This window comes from Colossoma macropomum, unplaced genomic scaffold, assembly GCF_904425465.1.
Source record: "Colossoma macropomum unplaced genomic scaffold, Colossoma_macropomum, whole genome shotgun sequence".
NCBI classification, from domain to species: domain Eukaryota; kingdom Metazoa; phylum Chordata; class Actinopteri; order Characiformes; family Serrasalmidae; genus Colossoma; species Colossoma macropomum.
The window spans coordinates 1,176,431-1,191,857 of NW_023494804.1; the positions used below are offsets into that span (position 1 = coordinate 1,176,431).

Consider the following 15,427-nt stretch of genomic DNA (forward strand, 5'->3'; position numbering starts at 1 on the left):
AATTACCTTTGAAAATGTTTTGTTTGTTACTCAAGTAATTAATAAAATACAAATAAAAACTAAACTGTTCTGAGTTTTTTTTTAAATATAATGATAATACCAGCTTTAGAGATGAGTGTACAGAGCACGACTGAGCGTAGGAGTCTATAGAGTTCGTATCATTTCCAGCATGTTGTAATTTTTCTCTCACATTAGTCATTTTATACATTTTCAGATTAAATATGATTTTCCACTCTAATGATTCTGCACACTCTTAAAAAGATGGTTCTTCAAGTGTTCTATAAAGAACCATGAACACTCAAAGAACCATCTGCATGCTTAAATGGTTCTCTGCATGGTGAAATGGATCTTCAGATTGATGTAGAATGTATTGGTTCTATACAGCACCCAAAAGGGTTCTGCTATTGTTATGATGTCAAGCTTGTACCAGTAGCAGAACCCTTTTTTGGCACAATATAGAACCATATACAATACATTCTCCACCAATCTGAAGAACCATTTCACCATGCAGAGAACCATTTCACAATGCAAATAGTTCTTTAAGTGTTCATGGTTCTATATAGAACCATTGAAGTGCCATCTCTTTTAAGAGTGCAGATTAGAGTCAAGATTAGATCAAAGTTTTGATGTTAAAATGTTTTAGGTTCTACAGAGTTCTAATCTGGTTCTACACAATTGGTTCCGATGAAGTTCTCCAACAGAACTATTTCAGCAAAATGACAAAATAAACCCCAAGGATTTTTGAGCTCCTCAGGAAAAAAGTCCAGTCATTTCAGTGTGGGTCCACAGCACAAGCCCCTCCCACTGTACTGGATTGGCTGCACAGAGATATCTAAATCTGATCGATAATCAAACCTGCACAGACAAAACAGACACCGTCGTGTAGAGGAGCAGATTAAAAAGAAGATTTTGTGCATTAGTAATAAAAACAATGGGCTCTTCACGTGTGCATCATTACAGACAGACGATGGAGGAACTGTCTAAACTGAGTTATATTACAGATAATATTTAATATCCAGCATCAAAAACCAATATTCAGTGTCAAATATAATCAGCTGATAGTATAATATGATAATAATACATATAATATTGCAATATAAGACAAAAAGTTACTTTAAATAAGCATGAAATATCATCAAAATTAACTCCATCACATTCAGCAATAAACCTAAATCAATCATGAATCTCAGTAAATCAAAAGTATCATCAGAAATTAAACACACAGGTCTATGATATAAAGCCTGACTGCACCTTGTTGTGATTTTTCCTGATGATGACGGTGTGATACGCTAGAATGGATCATGTTTGACAGCACAACGGAATTACATAAATCCATTTTTATATTATTGTAGTGATGTTCTAGCTAATAAATCACTTTACTGCCTTCCTCAATGTCACACAGCTCCAATACTGAAACAAACAGTGAGGAATTTCCCACAGACGTGTTTGCAGAACATCATTTATTAAATAAAATGACTGTCAGAAGTTTACAGTTTGTGGAGGATCAGCAGCTGAAGTCTGCCCCCTACAGGCACTACAGGACACTGCACTTCTGAAAAGGTGACACGGCTCTGCCTGTAAATGCTGTCAATGACATGAGAAAACAAACAAATTCATCTAAATAAAACAATAATATGTCACTAATCGCCGTCATCTCCTGGGAAAGCAAACTCGCTCTCATGTAGAACTGAAAGTAGAGTTATTAAAACAGTTATTACAGAATTGACTCTGATCAGGATTCCTACACACTTTCCATTTCAGAATTCCATACATTTCCACACTCAAATGTCCAGAGCTTTACCGGCCCTCGGAAAACTTGCTGCACAGAAAGCTGGACGGTGTTCCGCTGTCAAACATCTCTGCACAAAGAGGATGGAAACTAACCAGTGCTGCCTGTACTCGTATTATTTTCCCATAACAGTGAATAAATAACGTTATATTATTGTTCCTCCATATTTAATCTCTTCTATGATTAAGAACCAAAAGTTAGTGGAAAAAAGTTACGTTTCTGATAACTGCATCACTGCATAACTCATAAATATTCAGACAAGCTTAACACTTGGTTATTTGTGATATTAGGTGTGTAAATACACAATTTAAAGATATTGCTGCATTTTCTTTCCAACTAATTTGGTTGTGTATTTCTGGATTTGGTGCAGTCATAAACAGGTTTGGGCAGAACACTGAAAAAGTAGTGATGGCTGAACACTGAGTACACTGTCAATAAATAAAGACGTAAAGTATTCAGAATACACTTAGAATACATATTCATAAGGCACACTGGAAAAAACTAATCGTAATTTTTATTTAATTCACACTGTTCCTCGCTGTAACTGATTGGCTGTTTTCATATAATTCTTATGTTAATGTTTCATAAAAATGTACTTATTTTAAATGAAGTTGCGAAATTCTCAACATTATTTTATCTCTCATCGCTGATTCAGTCCACAGCTGCTCCCATGAATGTCTCATGCCGTCTCATAAACTAAGCAATTTTCCGTCTTCCAACAACAAAATCTTGCACTGGCTCATCACAGTGGTTTATCAGTTCACTCAGGCTTTAGGAACTTTCTAAAGAAGTCGTTCATCTTTAGAGCGAGTCTTTACACGCCGTGCACTGATATTAAAATAGTTAATAAACAATGATTGATGGTGTTTCTCTTAAATATTAAATATATGTTATATATGTTTATACTTACTGGGTAAGTATTCTAAATTAATTTGCCTACAAATGTAAAAAGTAACTGTATTCTGAATACGGCCTTTACAAAATGTACCTTGGACTGAATACAGATGCTTTATTTCTGTATTCTGAATAAATATTTCCAATACTTATCTCCCGTTACATCCCAGCCCTGACTGTAAGGCACTTGGTTCAGAGCTGACTGCAGGCTATACGACACTTCTTGCTCTGCTTTCAACAACACTGAGCTCTCTCACAGTTTAGCTGTGCTCGCCAAAAACACTGTGTATGATCAATTTATCTTTAAAAATTCAGAGTTTTATATTTTGGAGAACAGAATACAGTAGCATATTTTTCCATACTCTCTTTTCTCTTTTCCATACTTATCCAGACCTGGAAACCAAATCAAACTCCACAGTTTTCCATGCTGTGTAGGAACCCTGTGTGTGGTGAGTTACAGACTCCTGACGGTTATCCCAGCTGATCCTCGTACTGCTTTCTGAAACAGTCTCCGGCGGGGAAGAAGTCCCAGCAGCGCTCCTGATACATCTTCCACACATACGACTCCTAAAACAAACAGAGAGAGAGAATAACGGGAGATTAATAATAACAATAAACAAACCAGGTCGGGTATATGCTGGGATCAAACTGCACAAACTCAGTCCGGTTTTGTCAGGATTTTGGCGCAGCTGACAAATTTCCAGCGTTGGGCCTGAATGTGAGCTTCGGGAATGCGGAACAGGCTGTGTAGTGTGACAATCAGAGAACAGTGATTTGGCGTCTGGCACACCAGACAACATCCAGACAAGAAGTCTAGTATGTCAGAATTTTTGGTATTTTCCTGCCTATTCCTACGACACATTCCTTGAAGTTAACCAACAGGATGACAGAGCGCTCTCTGACGCACATCTGTAAACACAGTGAAGAGAAAGAACGACACGAACAACAAAAGGGGAAAGGTTCTCTGAGCTGTGGCAGCAGAACCCCCTGCCTTTCTGGCATCTCCTTGAGGGAGAACCACGACAGAGTCTGAAAAGATGTTGGTTGGAACAGTCTGTTTACGTACAGCAAACCTGCTGGCTGCATTTATATAATGTTCTTGATATTCGTTACCTCAAATTCTCTTTAAAGGACAGTCAGTCTACACTGTCCTCTTCTGACACCCAGGAACGGCTCCACAATCACTTTTTCTCTCTTTTCTTTTCAGAACACACTGCCAGCATCACACACAGCGCTTTTAATTGGGAGCTTCTTAACCTGCCTCCCTGATGACCTACACTATATGGACAAAAGTATTGGGACAGCTACAGGAGCTTTTGTGACTCCGATTCTAAATCCATAGGCATTAATATGGACTTGGTTCCCCTTTGCAGCTCTAACAGCTTCCACTCTTCTGGGAAGCTTCTACAAGATGTTGGAGAGTCTGTGGGAATTTCTGCCCATTCATCCAGAAGAGCATTTGTGAGGTCAGACACTGATGTTGGACGAGAGGGTCTGGCTCACAATCTCTGTTCTAGTTCATCCCAAAGGTGTTTAATGGGGTTGAGGTCAGGGCTCTGTGAGGGCCAGTCAAGTTCTTCCACACCAAACTCACCCAGTCAGGCCTTTATGGAGCTGCTTTGTGCACTGGGGCTCAGTCATGCTGGAACAGGAAAGGTTCTTCCCCAAACTGTTCCACAAAGTTGGAAGTGTACAATCGTCCAAAATGTCTTGTTCTGCTGAAGCATTAAGATTCCCCTTCACTGGAACTAAGGGTTCTAGACCAACCCCTGAAAAACAGCCCCATATCATCATCCCTCCTCCACCAAACTCTACAGCTGGCACAGTGCAGTCAGGCAGGTAACGTTCTCCTGGCATTCGCCAAACCCAGACTCGTCCATCAGACTGACAGATAGAGAAGCTGATTGGTCACTCCACAGTATACGTTTCCACTGCTCCAGAGTCCAGTGGTGGTGCTTTACACCATTCCGTCCAACATTGGGGGTTGTGCTTGGTGATGTAAGGCTGCATGCAGCTGCTCAGACATGGAAACCCTGCCATGAAGCTCCCGGCGCGGTTTCTGTGCTGATGTTGCTGCCAGAGGAGGTTTGGACTTCTAGTTATTGATCAGCATAGACTTTTATGCTCTATGCTCCTCAGCACTCGGCGACTCGCTCTGTAACTTTACGTGGTCTGACACTTGGTGGCTGAGTTGCTGTGATTCCTAAACGCTTCCAATTCTCAATAATACACTCACAGCTGATCGTGGAAAATCTAGGAGGGAGGAAATTTCATGAGACTGAAACACCTGAATTCAATGATTAAGAGGTTTGTCCCAATACTTTTGTCCATATAATGTATGAACTTGCCAAGACACGGCACAAATTTATGGCACTATGATTGCATACTCTGGCATAGTGACCATTTGGCATAGTGACCAGTTAGCCAATAACCAATCCCTTACAAACTGTCCATCCCTAAATTTAACACCTTTAACAGCAAAAATAAAGACATTTTAAATGTTCAAATCTATTATATGACTTTATAAGACTCTTTAAGGATCTGCAGGAATCATGAAACAGACATCCATCAGATGGAAAGTGTTCACGTGTAAACACCATTTCACTGTTTCAGATTGACCTTAAAAGTGTAGTTACCCTCTATGTGCCTTCCTTACACACTTAATAGATCTACTGTTTTTCTGTCATTACTTTCTACTGCAATGTTTTCCTTGTTTGTTGTTCTACTGTCTTCTTATTTCTACTGAAAAAATGCCAAACAAGCAAAAACAAACAAACAACAAAAACAAAAACAAAAAACATACATAAATCAAGTCAGTTCTCAAAAACACAATATGAATCTGTAATGATGAGTTTTACCTGACCGGTGTGTTCGGTCTCATCCTTGTTTATCAGATACATCAGGAAGAATCTGTGATGGAGAGAAACAGCGCATTTAAAATGAGTGTTTATGTGAGTTTGCTTTTATTTTTAAGAAAAAAAGGTCTGTAAATCACTCACAGGTAATTAGCCAAGTTGTGTTCCTCTAAAGTGTGAGTCTCAAAGCCGTGTGGAGTCGTGTCGAAGTAATCGCTCCCAATTCCACAGATAAAGCATTTAGTCTGGAGAGAGATTTCAGTAGTAAAGAATAAACACCAACAGACCATAAACAATAAACCACCTCCTCGTTTCTACACTCACTGTCCACTTTATCAGCTCCACTGACCGTATAGTTTCACTCTGTAGTTCTACAGTTACAGACTGTAGTCCATCTGTTTCTCTGCATACTTTGTTACCCTGTTCTTCAGTGGTCAGGACCCCCATGGACCCTCACAGAGCAGGTACTATTTGGGTGGTGGATCATTCTCAGCACTGCAGTAACACTGACGTGGTGGTGGCGTGTTAGTGTGTGTTGTGCTGGTCTGAGTGGATCAGACACAGCAGTGCTGCTGGAGTGTTTTAAACACTGTGTCCACTCACTGTCCACTCTATTAGACACTCCTACCCTTGTCAGTCCACCTTGTAGATGTAAAGTCAGAGACGATAGCTCATCTGCTGCTGCACAGTTTGTGTTGGTCATCCTCTAGTCCTTCATCAGTGGTCACAGGACGCTGCCCACAGGACGCTGTTGGCTGGATATTTTTGGTTGGTGGACTATTCTCAGTCCAGCAGTGACACTGAGGTGTTTAAAAACTCCAGCAGCACTGCTGTGTCTGATCCACTTCCAACGATTATCAAAACAAGACAATCAAGATAAAACGATTATCATTCTGTTTCCCAATGATGCTCTTATTTTGTCTTGTATTATAAAGCCAGCACACCTCTTTCCTTTACAGCGCCCCTCCCTAAAAGCCCAAACTGTTTGATTTAGGGGCAGTCGTGGGCTGGAGGTTGGGGAACCAGCATTGTGTCGCTGGTTCGATCCCCTCAGCTGACAGTACGTGACTGAAGTGCCCTTGAGCAAGGCACCTAACCCCCAATTGCTCCCCGGCCGCCGTGGATAGAGCTGCCCACCGCTCCGGGCAAGTGTGCTCACTGCCCCCTAGTATGTGTGTTCACTAGTGTGCAGGTATGTGGGTGTTTCACTACACGGATGGGTTAAATGCGGAGGTCTAATTCCTCTGTGTGCAAAACACAGTAGGCTAATGGTTCTGAATTCTATTCTAAATAATACGTTTAATTTATATAGTGCTTTTCACAAACCCAAAGGACACTTTTATTTATTTTTTTTTATAAGTTTAGTAGTTTTGAGTAGGTTGTGGTTTGTATCATGTGCCTGATGTTTCCAAAATCAGTGATTAATCGGGTTAAATAATCGTGATCTTAATGTTGACCAAAACAATCGTGATTAGGATTTTCGCCATAATTGAGCAGCCCGATCACCAAGTTACAGTCAAAAATAGAAATATATGTGCAGGAGGCCACTTTTAGACTTTCCAGAGTTCTAGAAGCTGTAAATCAGGTAATATTTAGAGTGTTGTGTTGTCCGGTGCTCCTCAGATGAAGATCAGATTAAAGCTCTGCTTTGTTTACCTCCATATCCTCCTTCACCTGCTCCTGCTGATCTCTCAGCTCACCAAACGCATCGATAATCAAACCTGCACAGATGAAACACACGCTGTCACTTATAGTAGAATATCAAAAAGATGGTTCTTCAAAGGTTCTTTAGTAAATTGAACTGTTCTGTTCAGAACCATGCCTTTTATAAAGAATCATTTCAGGATTAAATGGTTCTCTGCATGGTTAGATGTTCTTCAGACTGATGGAGAATGTGTTGTATATGGTTCTATATAAGTTCTTCTATTGTTACAAGCTGAACATTCTATCAATAGCAGAACTGTAGCATAACCTTTTTGGTGCTACAGAGAACCACTTTTTAAAAAGATTCTATACAGATCTGAAGAACCATTTCACCATGTAGAGAACCCTCTATGTATGCAAATGTTTCTAAACAGAACCCTTCTCCTAACTAAAGATCCTCTGAAGAACGATCTTTTGCAATTGTGTAAGCTGGTAAGCAGAACGCTGAGCTTTTCATGTGTGCATTGTTACAGAGAGATGATGGAAGTACTGTCTACTTACATTGCAGCAAATATTCAATATACAGCGTCAAATATAATAATACTATAATATAATAATTATTATTGTAATATTCCAATAAAAGCTACTTTAAATAAGCATGTGTGCAGAAATGAATTCCTGGACTTCCCTGACTTTTAGCAATAAAGCTAAATTAAATATAAATCTAAATAAATAAAAAATAAATCAAAAGTATCACCTAAAATAAATAGACAATTCTGTAATAAGAAGTTAGACTACAATTTTTACCCCATGAATCACCTTGTTTTGATTTTGCTGATGATGTCGATGGTGTATAAACTGCTAGAGCTGCTAGACTGTATTATAAGCAGTGAATGAACGAGTGAATGAGTGAAAGAATAAAGGTTCACCCTGGATGATGGCGAGGAGGATGACGACGACGAAGAAGAAGAAGGTGATGTCGAAAACGACGCGATAGAGCTCGTACTCATCACCTGCAGGGTCCTCAATCTCATCTCCTATACCCCCACCTGCCCTCACACCTACGTACATGTGGAACAGGTAACACTGAGAGGGGCGGGGGAGAGACAGAGAGAGAGAGAGAGAGATAATTACAACATTATGTTACATATCCTATGTAAAAATACTCATTAAAAAAGCACTCAGTAGCAGTAACGCTAACCAATCGGCACTCAGTAGCAGTAACGCTAACCAATCAGCACTCAGTAGCAGTAACGCTGACCAATCAGCACTCAGTAGCAGTAACGCTAACCAATCAGCACTCGGTAGCAGTAACGCTGACCAATCAGCACTCGGTAGCAGTAACGCTAACCAATCAGCACTCAGTAGCAGTAACGCTGACCAATCAGCACTCAGTAGCAGTAACGCTAACCAATCAGCACTCGGTAGCAGTAACGCTAACCAATCAGCACTCAGTAGCAGTAACGCTAACCAATCAGCACTCAGTAGCAGTAACGCTGACCAATCAGCACTCAGTAGCAGTAATGCTAACCAATCAGCACTCAGTAGCAGTAATGCTGACCAATCAGCACTCAGTAGCAGTAATGCTGACCAATCAGCACTCAGTAGCAGTAATGCTAACCAATCAGCACACAGACACCGATATCTAATATCTTACACATACATGTTTTTATGTCTTGGCTACATGACGCTGCGTGTATGTTGGTTAAACTGAGAATACACACAGGATTCACCTCAGACGTCCAGATGTCCGTGGTAAAGCTAACGGGTGCCACATCATCCTCAGGGAGTTTGTGAATATGAGTCCATGTTGTGTCACTCAGTCGAGCTACACTGGAAAAATAACAGCGACTGTGTTTGGCCTATCGTGGCTCAAGATGTTTGAGCAGCTGTTAAAACCCAACATCCTCCACAACAGAGAACAGCTGATCATCGCGAGCCATAAACTCCATCAGCTTTGCTGGAAAAGTTGTAGCTCTTAAGAAAAGCGACTTTTTAAGAAAGCGATTATCAGCTGATACTGATTTCGTAGTGCATCCCTAGTCCTAAACCTGTTTGCTGTAGAAAAACAGAAGCGTCCTAGTAAGTTTTCAATAACTGTTTAATTTCCAAAATGAAAGAAAAACTTCACTTAATAAATGTACTTTTCAGCTGTAAAGAACTCACTCTTGGGTGCCCTCTACAGTTTTGGAGTCATGTGTTTGGTATAACAGAAGGGTACAGAGAGAATAGAAAGTGGGTGTGACTCCACTGAACTGGCTCTAGTGCGGTCAGTCACTTACGGTCATCATGTCGTCACACTTCATATCCGGCTCGTCCTCGTCTTCACTCTTGTTGTAGAACTTGCGGAAGAAGTTGAAGGCCACGACGGTGTAGAGATACACAACGACCGCCAGGAGACCGACAGTCATCATCAGCTACACACACACACACACACAGGAATCAACATCACGACTGAACAACAGTATGGAAGCATGTAGTTTCAGAAATATATCAGAAATATTCAGAAATATGTATAATTTATGATGCCCAGTTTAATGAAAGAAGAGAAATTTTAAAAATAAGTCTATTTAGCTTCATGTAGTTTCCTCAAAGCAGTTTGTTCCACTGGTGCTGCGGTTCTGTTCTCTTAGGCTGAACACATCTCTTCCAAGTTTTGCGCATCTCTGCATTCTAAAACGTGTCATGACACATTTCATAATGCAAAGCCAGTGCAATTGACACAGCACAGCACAGGCCTGGTGACAACCAAGCCTGGTCAAGCCTGGTCCAGAGTAACCCGTGTGATTTCCCAGTGTAATACATATGAAACATCCTTAATCTCCCCCTAAATGACTGAGTTTTCTCCCCAGTTTGGTCACGTCCAACTCCATCCACCCAGTCACAGGACACCACTTGGAGGGTGAAGGCTACACTGATAAAAAGTTGGTGCTTCAAAGGTTCTTTAGTAAAGAAAATGGTTTTATATAGAACCATGAACACTCAAGAACCTTCTGCATGATTGAATGGTTGCTTGCATCATGAAATGGTTCTTCAGATTGATGGAGAACGTGCTGTCGATGGTTTTATATAGAACCTTTTTGAAAACCATTTTCTTTATTAAAGAACCTTTGAAGAACCATCATTGTTTAAGAATGTGCGGTGTCAAGCGTGTAACAATAGAAGGACCCTTTTGGGTGTTATACAGAACCCTTTTCAAAAAGGTTCCATATATAGAACTGTCTATAGCACATTAATGCACATTCTCCATCAATCTGAAAAAGACTTTCATGATGCAAAGAACCACTTAATCTTTCAAAGGGTTCTTTGCATGTTCATGGCTCTGTTTAGAACAATTAGAACCGCCAGTTTTGTTATGTCAGCTATCAGACGCCTGCGCTGGCTAGCATCACACTGAGTGGCGGGGGGGAGACGGGGGCCATCCTGCCCACCCAGAGAGAGAGAGGACAACTGTGCTCTCTTGGACTCCTGGCCACGGACGGCTGTAGCATCACCAGACGATGTGTTTTTAATGTGAGAACCCATGTTGGGTTCATACGGCAGGACGGTCTTTTGCGCTCGTACTTGCGTTGAGAATGTTTCTATGTGAAGAGCCTTCTTCACCCTGTGTGTTGGTAACAGTGTCTTTCTTTACTCACTCCTGATGTAACACATGTAACACCTGACTGAGCTGTAAAATCAGTCTGAACGCAGCGCTGCTGTACCTGCTTGCCGTTGTGCGTGACAGAGGACAGGATGGTCCGCAGTGTTTTGACGCCCATGGCGATGTCCAGCAGGTGACAGGCGAAGAAGAAGTTGTTGTAGTGGCCGAGCAGAGACATCACAGTGTACCAGACCAGATAGAGGAACGTCTACAGGACAGAGAAGAACCTTTAGGAGTTTTAGCTCTGCCTAAGTCAGGAGTCAGGAATCAATCAGTGCAATACAGCACGATCAGAATCAATCAGTACAGTATAATCAATGCAATAAAGTCCAATCAGAATCAGTCAATACAATTTAAATCAATAAAATATAGTACGATAAGAGTCAATCAACACAAAATAATTAATGCAATATAGTAAAATCAGAATCAATACACTGCTGTTCAAACAGAAACAATCAATACACTGCACGAGGTTCTTTAGTAAAGGGAATGGTTCTATTTAGAACCATGAGCTCTATGTATAAAAAGTTCATGCATAAATGGTTCCTTTTATTGTGAAATAATTCTTCAGACTGATGGAGAATGTGAACATGGGTCTATATACAGCGTTTTTGAAAATGGTTCTATGTAGCACCGAAAAGGGTTCAATGTCAAACTTGTAAAAACAGATGAACCTTTTTGGTGTTATATAGAACCATTTTCCGTCAATCTGAAGAACCATTTCATCGTGCAAAGAACCATTTAAGCATTCTATAGAGAAGTTCTTTACCGAGGAACCTTTGAAGAACCATCTTTAAGAGAGTGCAGTGTAATACTCCCTGGTTCTTACATTGTCTGTGAACACGACTCCAAATTTCCAGATCTGATATTTGATGTCAACAGCTGTGAGCCTGAAACAGAAAGAGAACATCATTAAAATGATAAACATCCTTTAAACGTTCTTTAAACATTAGATTAAAAGGTTTTCTTTAAAACATTATTAGAACTTGAGGAACGTTAGCCAAAGTTGTGGGAATGTTCCCTTCTGGGTTCAAAAAAGATGGTTCTTTAGTAAAGAAAATGGTTCTACATAAAACCATGAACACTGAAAGAACCACTTGCATGATTAAAGGGCTCTTTGTATGCTGAAAACGTTCTTCAGATTGATGGAGAGTGTGTTGGTTCTATATAGCACCAAAAAGAGTTCTTCATCTGGCAGATTATTGGAAGTTTAACATAGTCACAATAGAAGATCCATTTTGGGTACTATACATAACCCTTTTCAAAAAGGTTCTATGTAGAACCATCTGCAACACATTCTCCATCAATCTGAACAATTATTTTACCACACAAAGAACCCTTTAATCATGCAAATGTTTTTTTGAGTGTTCATGGTTCTAGATAGAATATATGAAGATACCCAAGGCTTTCTAACAGTGTATCGTATCACGTACTGCTGGATGATTTGATGTATAAAAATGATGCACAAAAAACAGAAGTGATCATTTTTATTGAACTATGCTGGTTCCAGTACAGTGATCTAGAACAGGCTAAACAACGGAACAAGGCGATAAAAACACAGTTATTAATTATACCAACCAGGAGGCACTCGTTCTGGTACGTGCTTGACTACACTCTATAAAAGCCAAGCAGGTTTTCTACCCGTCTTAACTAAGTTTCTGACTGGTTCTCAGAGGCTTTAGTACCAGGCCAGCATGGAGTTGTCCTGTTCCTCAGGTTTTTTATCGTTCTGTTGTTTGCTGACATCCAGCGAGGCCAGGTCCATCCCAAGCAGCTCCGCGATCCTCTCTCGGCCGTAAATATCCCCGTATTTATCCAGCACCTGGGAAAAGGCAGCCGGGCCAATTCAGAGAGACCATTTGGCATTTCCTTACTGATATGCAGTCGAGCGTAAAAAGGTGTTCCTTTTCTAAGAGAAAATAACTAAACACATCCTCTACAGAGAACATACAACATGAATATGGAATTTTTCTGCTAAATTTGTTGCACAATTTTTATTTCTGTTTATAGTGGAAAAATCAATAAAACATATAATGTGCCGTAACTTCTGCACAGGCTACATTACGTTATATATTTCCTAATATATAAAACTCAGCAAATAAACTGTAAATGTGTATTAAAATGTGTGTTATACAGGATGTGTTAACTTATTTACACTTAAAAAATAAACAACATACGATGTGACCAGGGTCGCACAAACTTTTGCACACGACTCTATATGATTCATTTTGGCTCTTATGAGCTGCACTCATCATAATCAGAACGCTTTACTTGCCATGTGCATGTTGAATAAGGAATTTCTACATCTAAAAGTGTGAAAAATAACAAAAATCCGTAAAGTTAAGAACAGCTGCTTATATATATTTACGATGTGTGCAGTTATTAAAGGTGCAGTGTGTGAGATTTCAGGGGATCTATTATCAGAAACGGAATATAATAACAAAACCATGTGTTCATTAGTGTATAATCAGCTGTAACTCTAGAGGGCGTCTTTCATGCTTATATGCTGAAGTGGCAGCTTGAATTTGGTGGCGCTGTAGCTCCGGTTGGAAGACGTAGAAAGAAGAAGAATCATTGGAGCTGCCGGTGCTGCTGACTGTTTTGTGTTGTGAGAAATTTGAGAACTGAAATTTTGACAAATGGAGAATCAGACTTATTATTTAGCACAAGAGAAAGTGAGAGAGCGTAAATCCTCACCGTCAAAGACGAGAAACATGAAGCAAAATGAAATCAGGACAGACGACGGCAGAAAACCTGACGGCCACCGCAGGTTCTACTACACGCTTGAAAAGGGAGGGGTGAGGGAGGGGGGTTCAGCTTGGTGCAGTCTGCAACCTCACCACTAGATGATATTAAATCTTACACACTGCACCCTTTTCCTCACTTACCTTTCGCTTCACAAACTTGTCCCAGTAGTTGTTTGGGTATGAGCTGAAACAATCAACACACAAAACATTAGCAAATAAATTTCTTTGTTGAACAAAAACAGAATGCAAAGATATTGTTACTGCCACATTAAAAACTGACAGGAAAAATAATGAGCTAATTTTGTCAGTTTATTTTCTTAGATCATATTTGAGCCCAATCTTATTACTTATTTTTACTCCTACTCCTTGTTTTTGAGTGTTGCCCCTGGGAATTGAGTTACAGGGTAGTGGTTGAAATCTTCCCTCTGAAATGGGACCCTCAAATAAAAAGAGCATCACTTCATTAACAGCTACTAGCGCTGCTCTGTAGGCGACCCTGCCAGTCTGCAGTGACAGCAGAGGAGGGTAAAGTTCAGCTCCTCACTGCTGGGCTTTAGTTACATTTAGGGCATCATATGTTTTCAGCGGGGGGGCAATTATTTATTATCACCCACCCCTAATTCTTCAGTGGAATTCTTCAGTTGAAGTCAGATATTCGCCAGCTTCTCGATTTTTCCTGTTCCACCTTAAATGGAGCAGCAGTTACATCCTGGCGCCTCAGACGTCAGAACTGCTGGTCTATTTAAGTGGGAATGGGAAATTTAGCTACCTACCAGCTACTATGGCATCACCATACTATTACCGATCTTTCATGCTTGTGATGAAGACAAGGATCATAATACACTGAAACGACATTAAACTAAGGTGATATGATGATTATCGTAATTTATAACAAAGAAATTTCTCACATTTGTGGGTCTCTCTGGTCTCTTGTTCAGCCATCTTACCAGTTTTTCTTTCTCATGTCACTCTGCTTAGAGACTCTGAAAAACCTCCCTTCGGAGGGTCATGTAGCCCAAACACTTCGCCCCTCTATCTCAACAAGAATCGCGACCCCCTACCCCTAGACGAGAACGCACAAAACTGAGGGGTAGGGCTGAGTGATAGGGGCGAGGGGTGAAATAGGATTGGGCCTTAGTTTGGTTTAAAAGCTCTGCTGGTCAGCAGAAGTGGACTCACGGTGTGTTGAGTACGAGTCTGTCCCACTGCCCTTTAATATCATCATCCTCAGGCTGTTCAGTGATGTACAGTCCATCAAACTCCAGCTTCCTCGCCAGCTCCTTCTCCCTCTTAAAGATGACCAGAGGGATCTACAGCACACAGAGCCATGATCAGTCCACAGAGGGGAACACTGATGCGTTTAACGGCGAAATCAGCATCAGAGTGAGTGGATGATTCAATATGTGATTACACACACGCTTAAATAAAAATGTTCTTTAAGGGGGCTTTGGTAAACTGAATGGTTTATATAGAACTACTACTGCATGCTTAAATGGTTCTTTTTCATGGTGAAAGAGTTCTTCAGACTGATTTTTGGTGCTATATAGAACATACTGTCCATCAATCTGAAAAAGAACCATTTATACAAAGCCCCGCTGTTGACATCCTGTATAAATAAGAATAATGTAACTTAGTAAGGTGTGGGAACAAAATAATCAAGCCTTGACCACAGCTTAATAAAGCATGATCTCGTTCCCACGCCTTACTAAGTCATGGCCACAACCTAATTATCTCGTTCCTACGCCTTACTAAGTCGTGGTCATGACTTAATTATCTTATTCCCACCCCGGTTCTTTGATTGTTCATGGTTTTAAATAGAACCACTGTTGTTAATAAAGAACACTTTGGTCTTTGG

General features: G+C 40.4%; 1 protein-coding gene across 1 annotated transcript in view; it reads right to left on the reverse strand.

Moving 5' to 3' along the window:
- Window positions 1-1,443: 1,443 nt before the first annotated feature.
- The window catches only part of ryr1a (ryanodine receptor 1a (skeletal)), a 143,468-nt gene continuing 129,484 nt past the window's right edge, over window positions 1,444-15,427 (reverse strand). Inside the window, 11 exon segments of the mRNA XM_036594491.1 lie at window positions 1,444-3,250; window positions 5,542-5,593; window positions 5,683-5,783; window positions 7,195-7,259; window positions 8,112-8,268; window positions 9,465-9,599; window positions 10,887-11,033; window positions 11,655-11,715; window positions 12,511-12,647; window positions 13,714-13,756; window positions 14,752-14,882. Of these exon segments, the coding sequence (XP_036450384.1) occupies window positions 3,155-3,250; window positions 5,542-5,593; window positions 5,683-5,783; window positions 7,195-7,259; window positions 8,112-8,268; window positions 9,465-9,599; window positions 10,887-11,033; window positions 11,655-11,715; window positions 12,511-12,647; window positions 13,714-13,756; window positions 14,752-14,882 (1,125 nt within the window). The 3' untranslated portion in view covers window positions 1,444-3,154.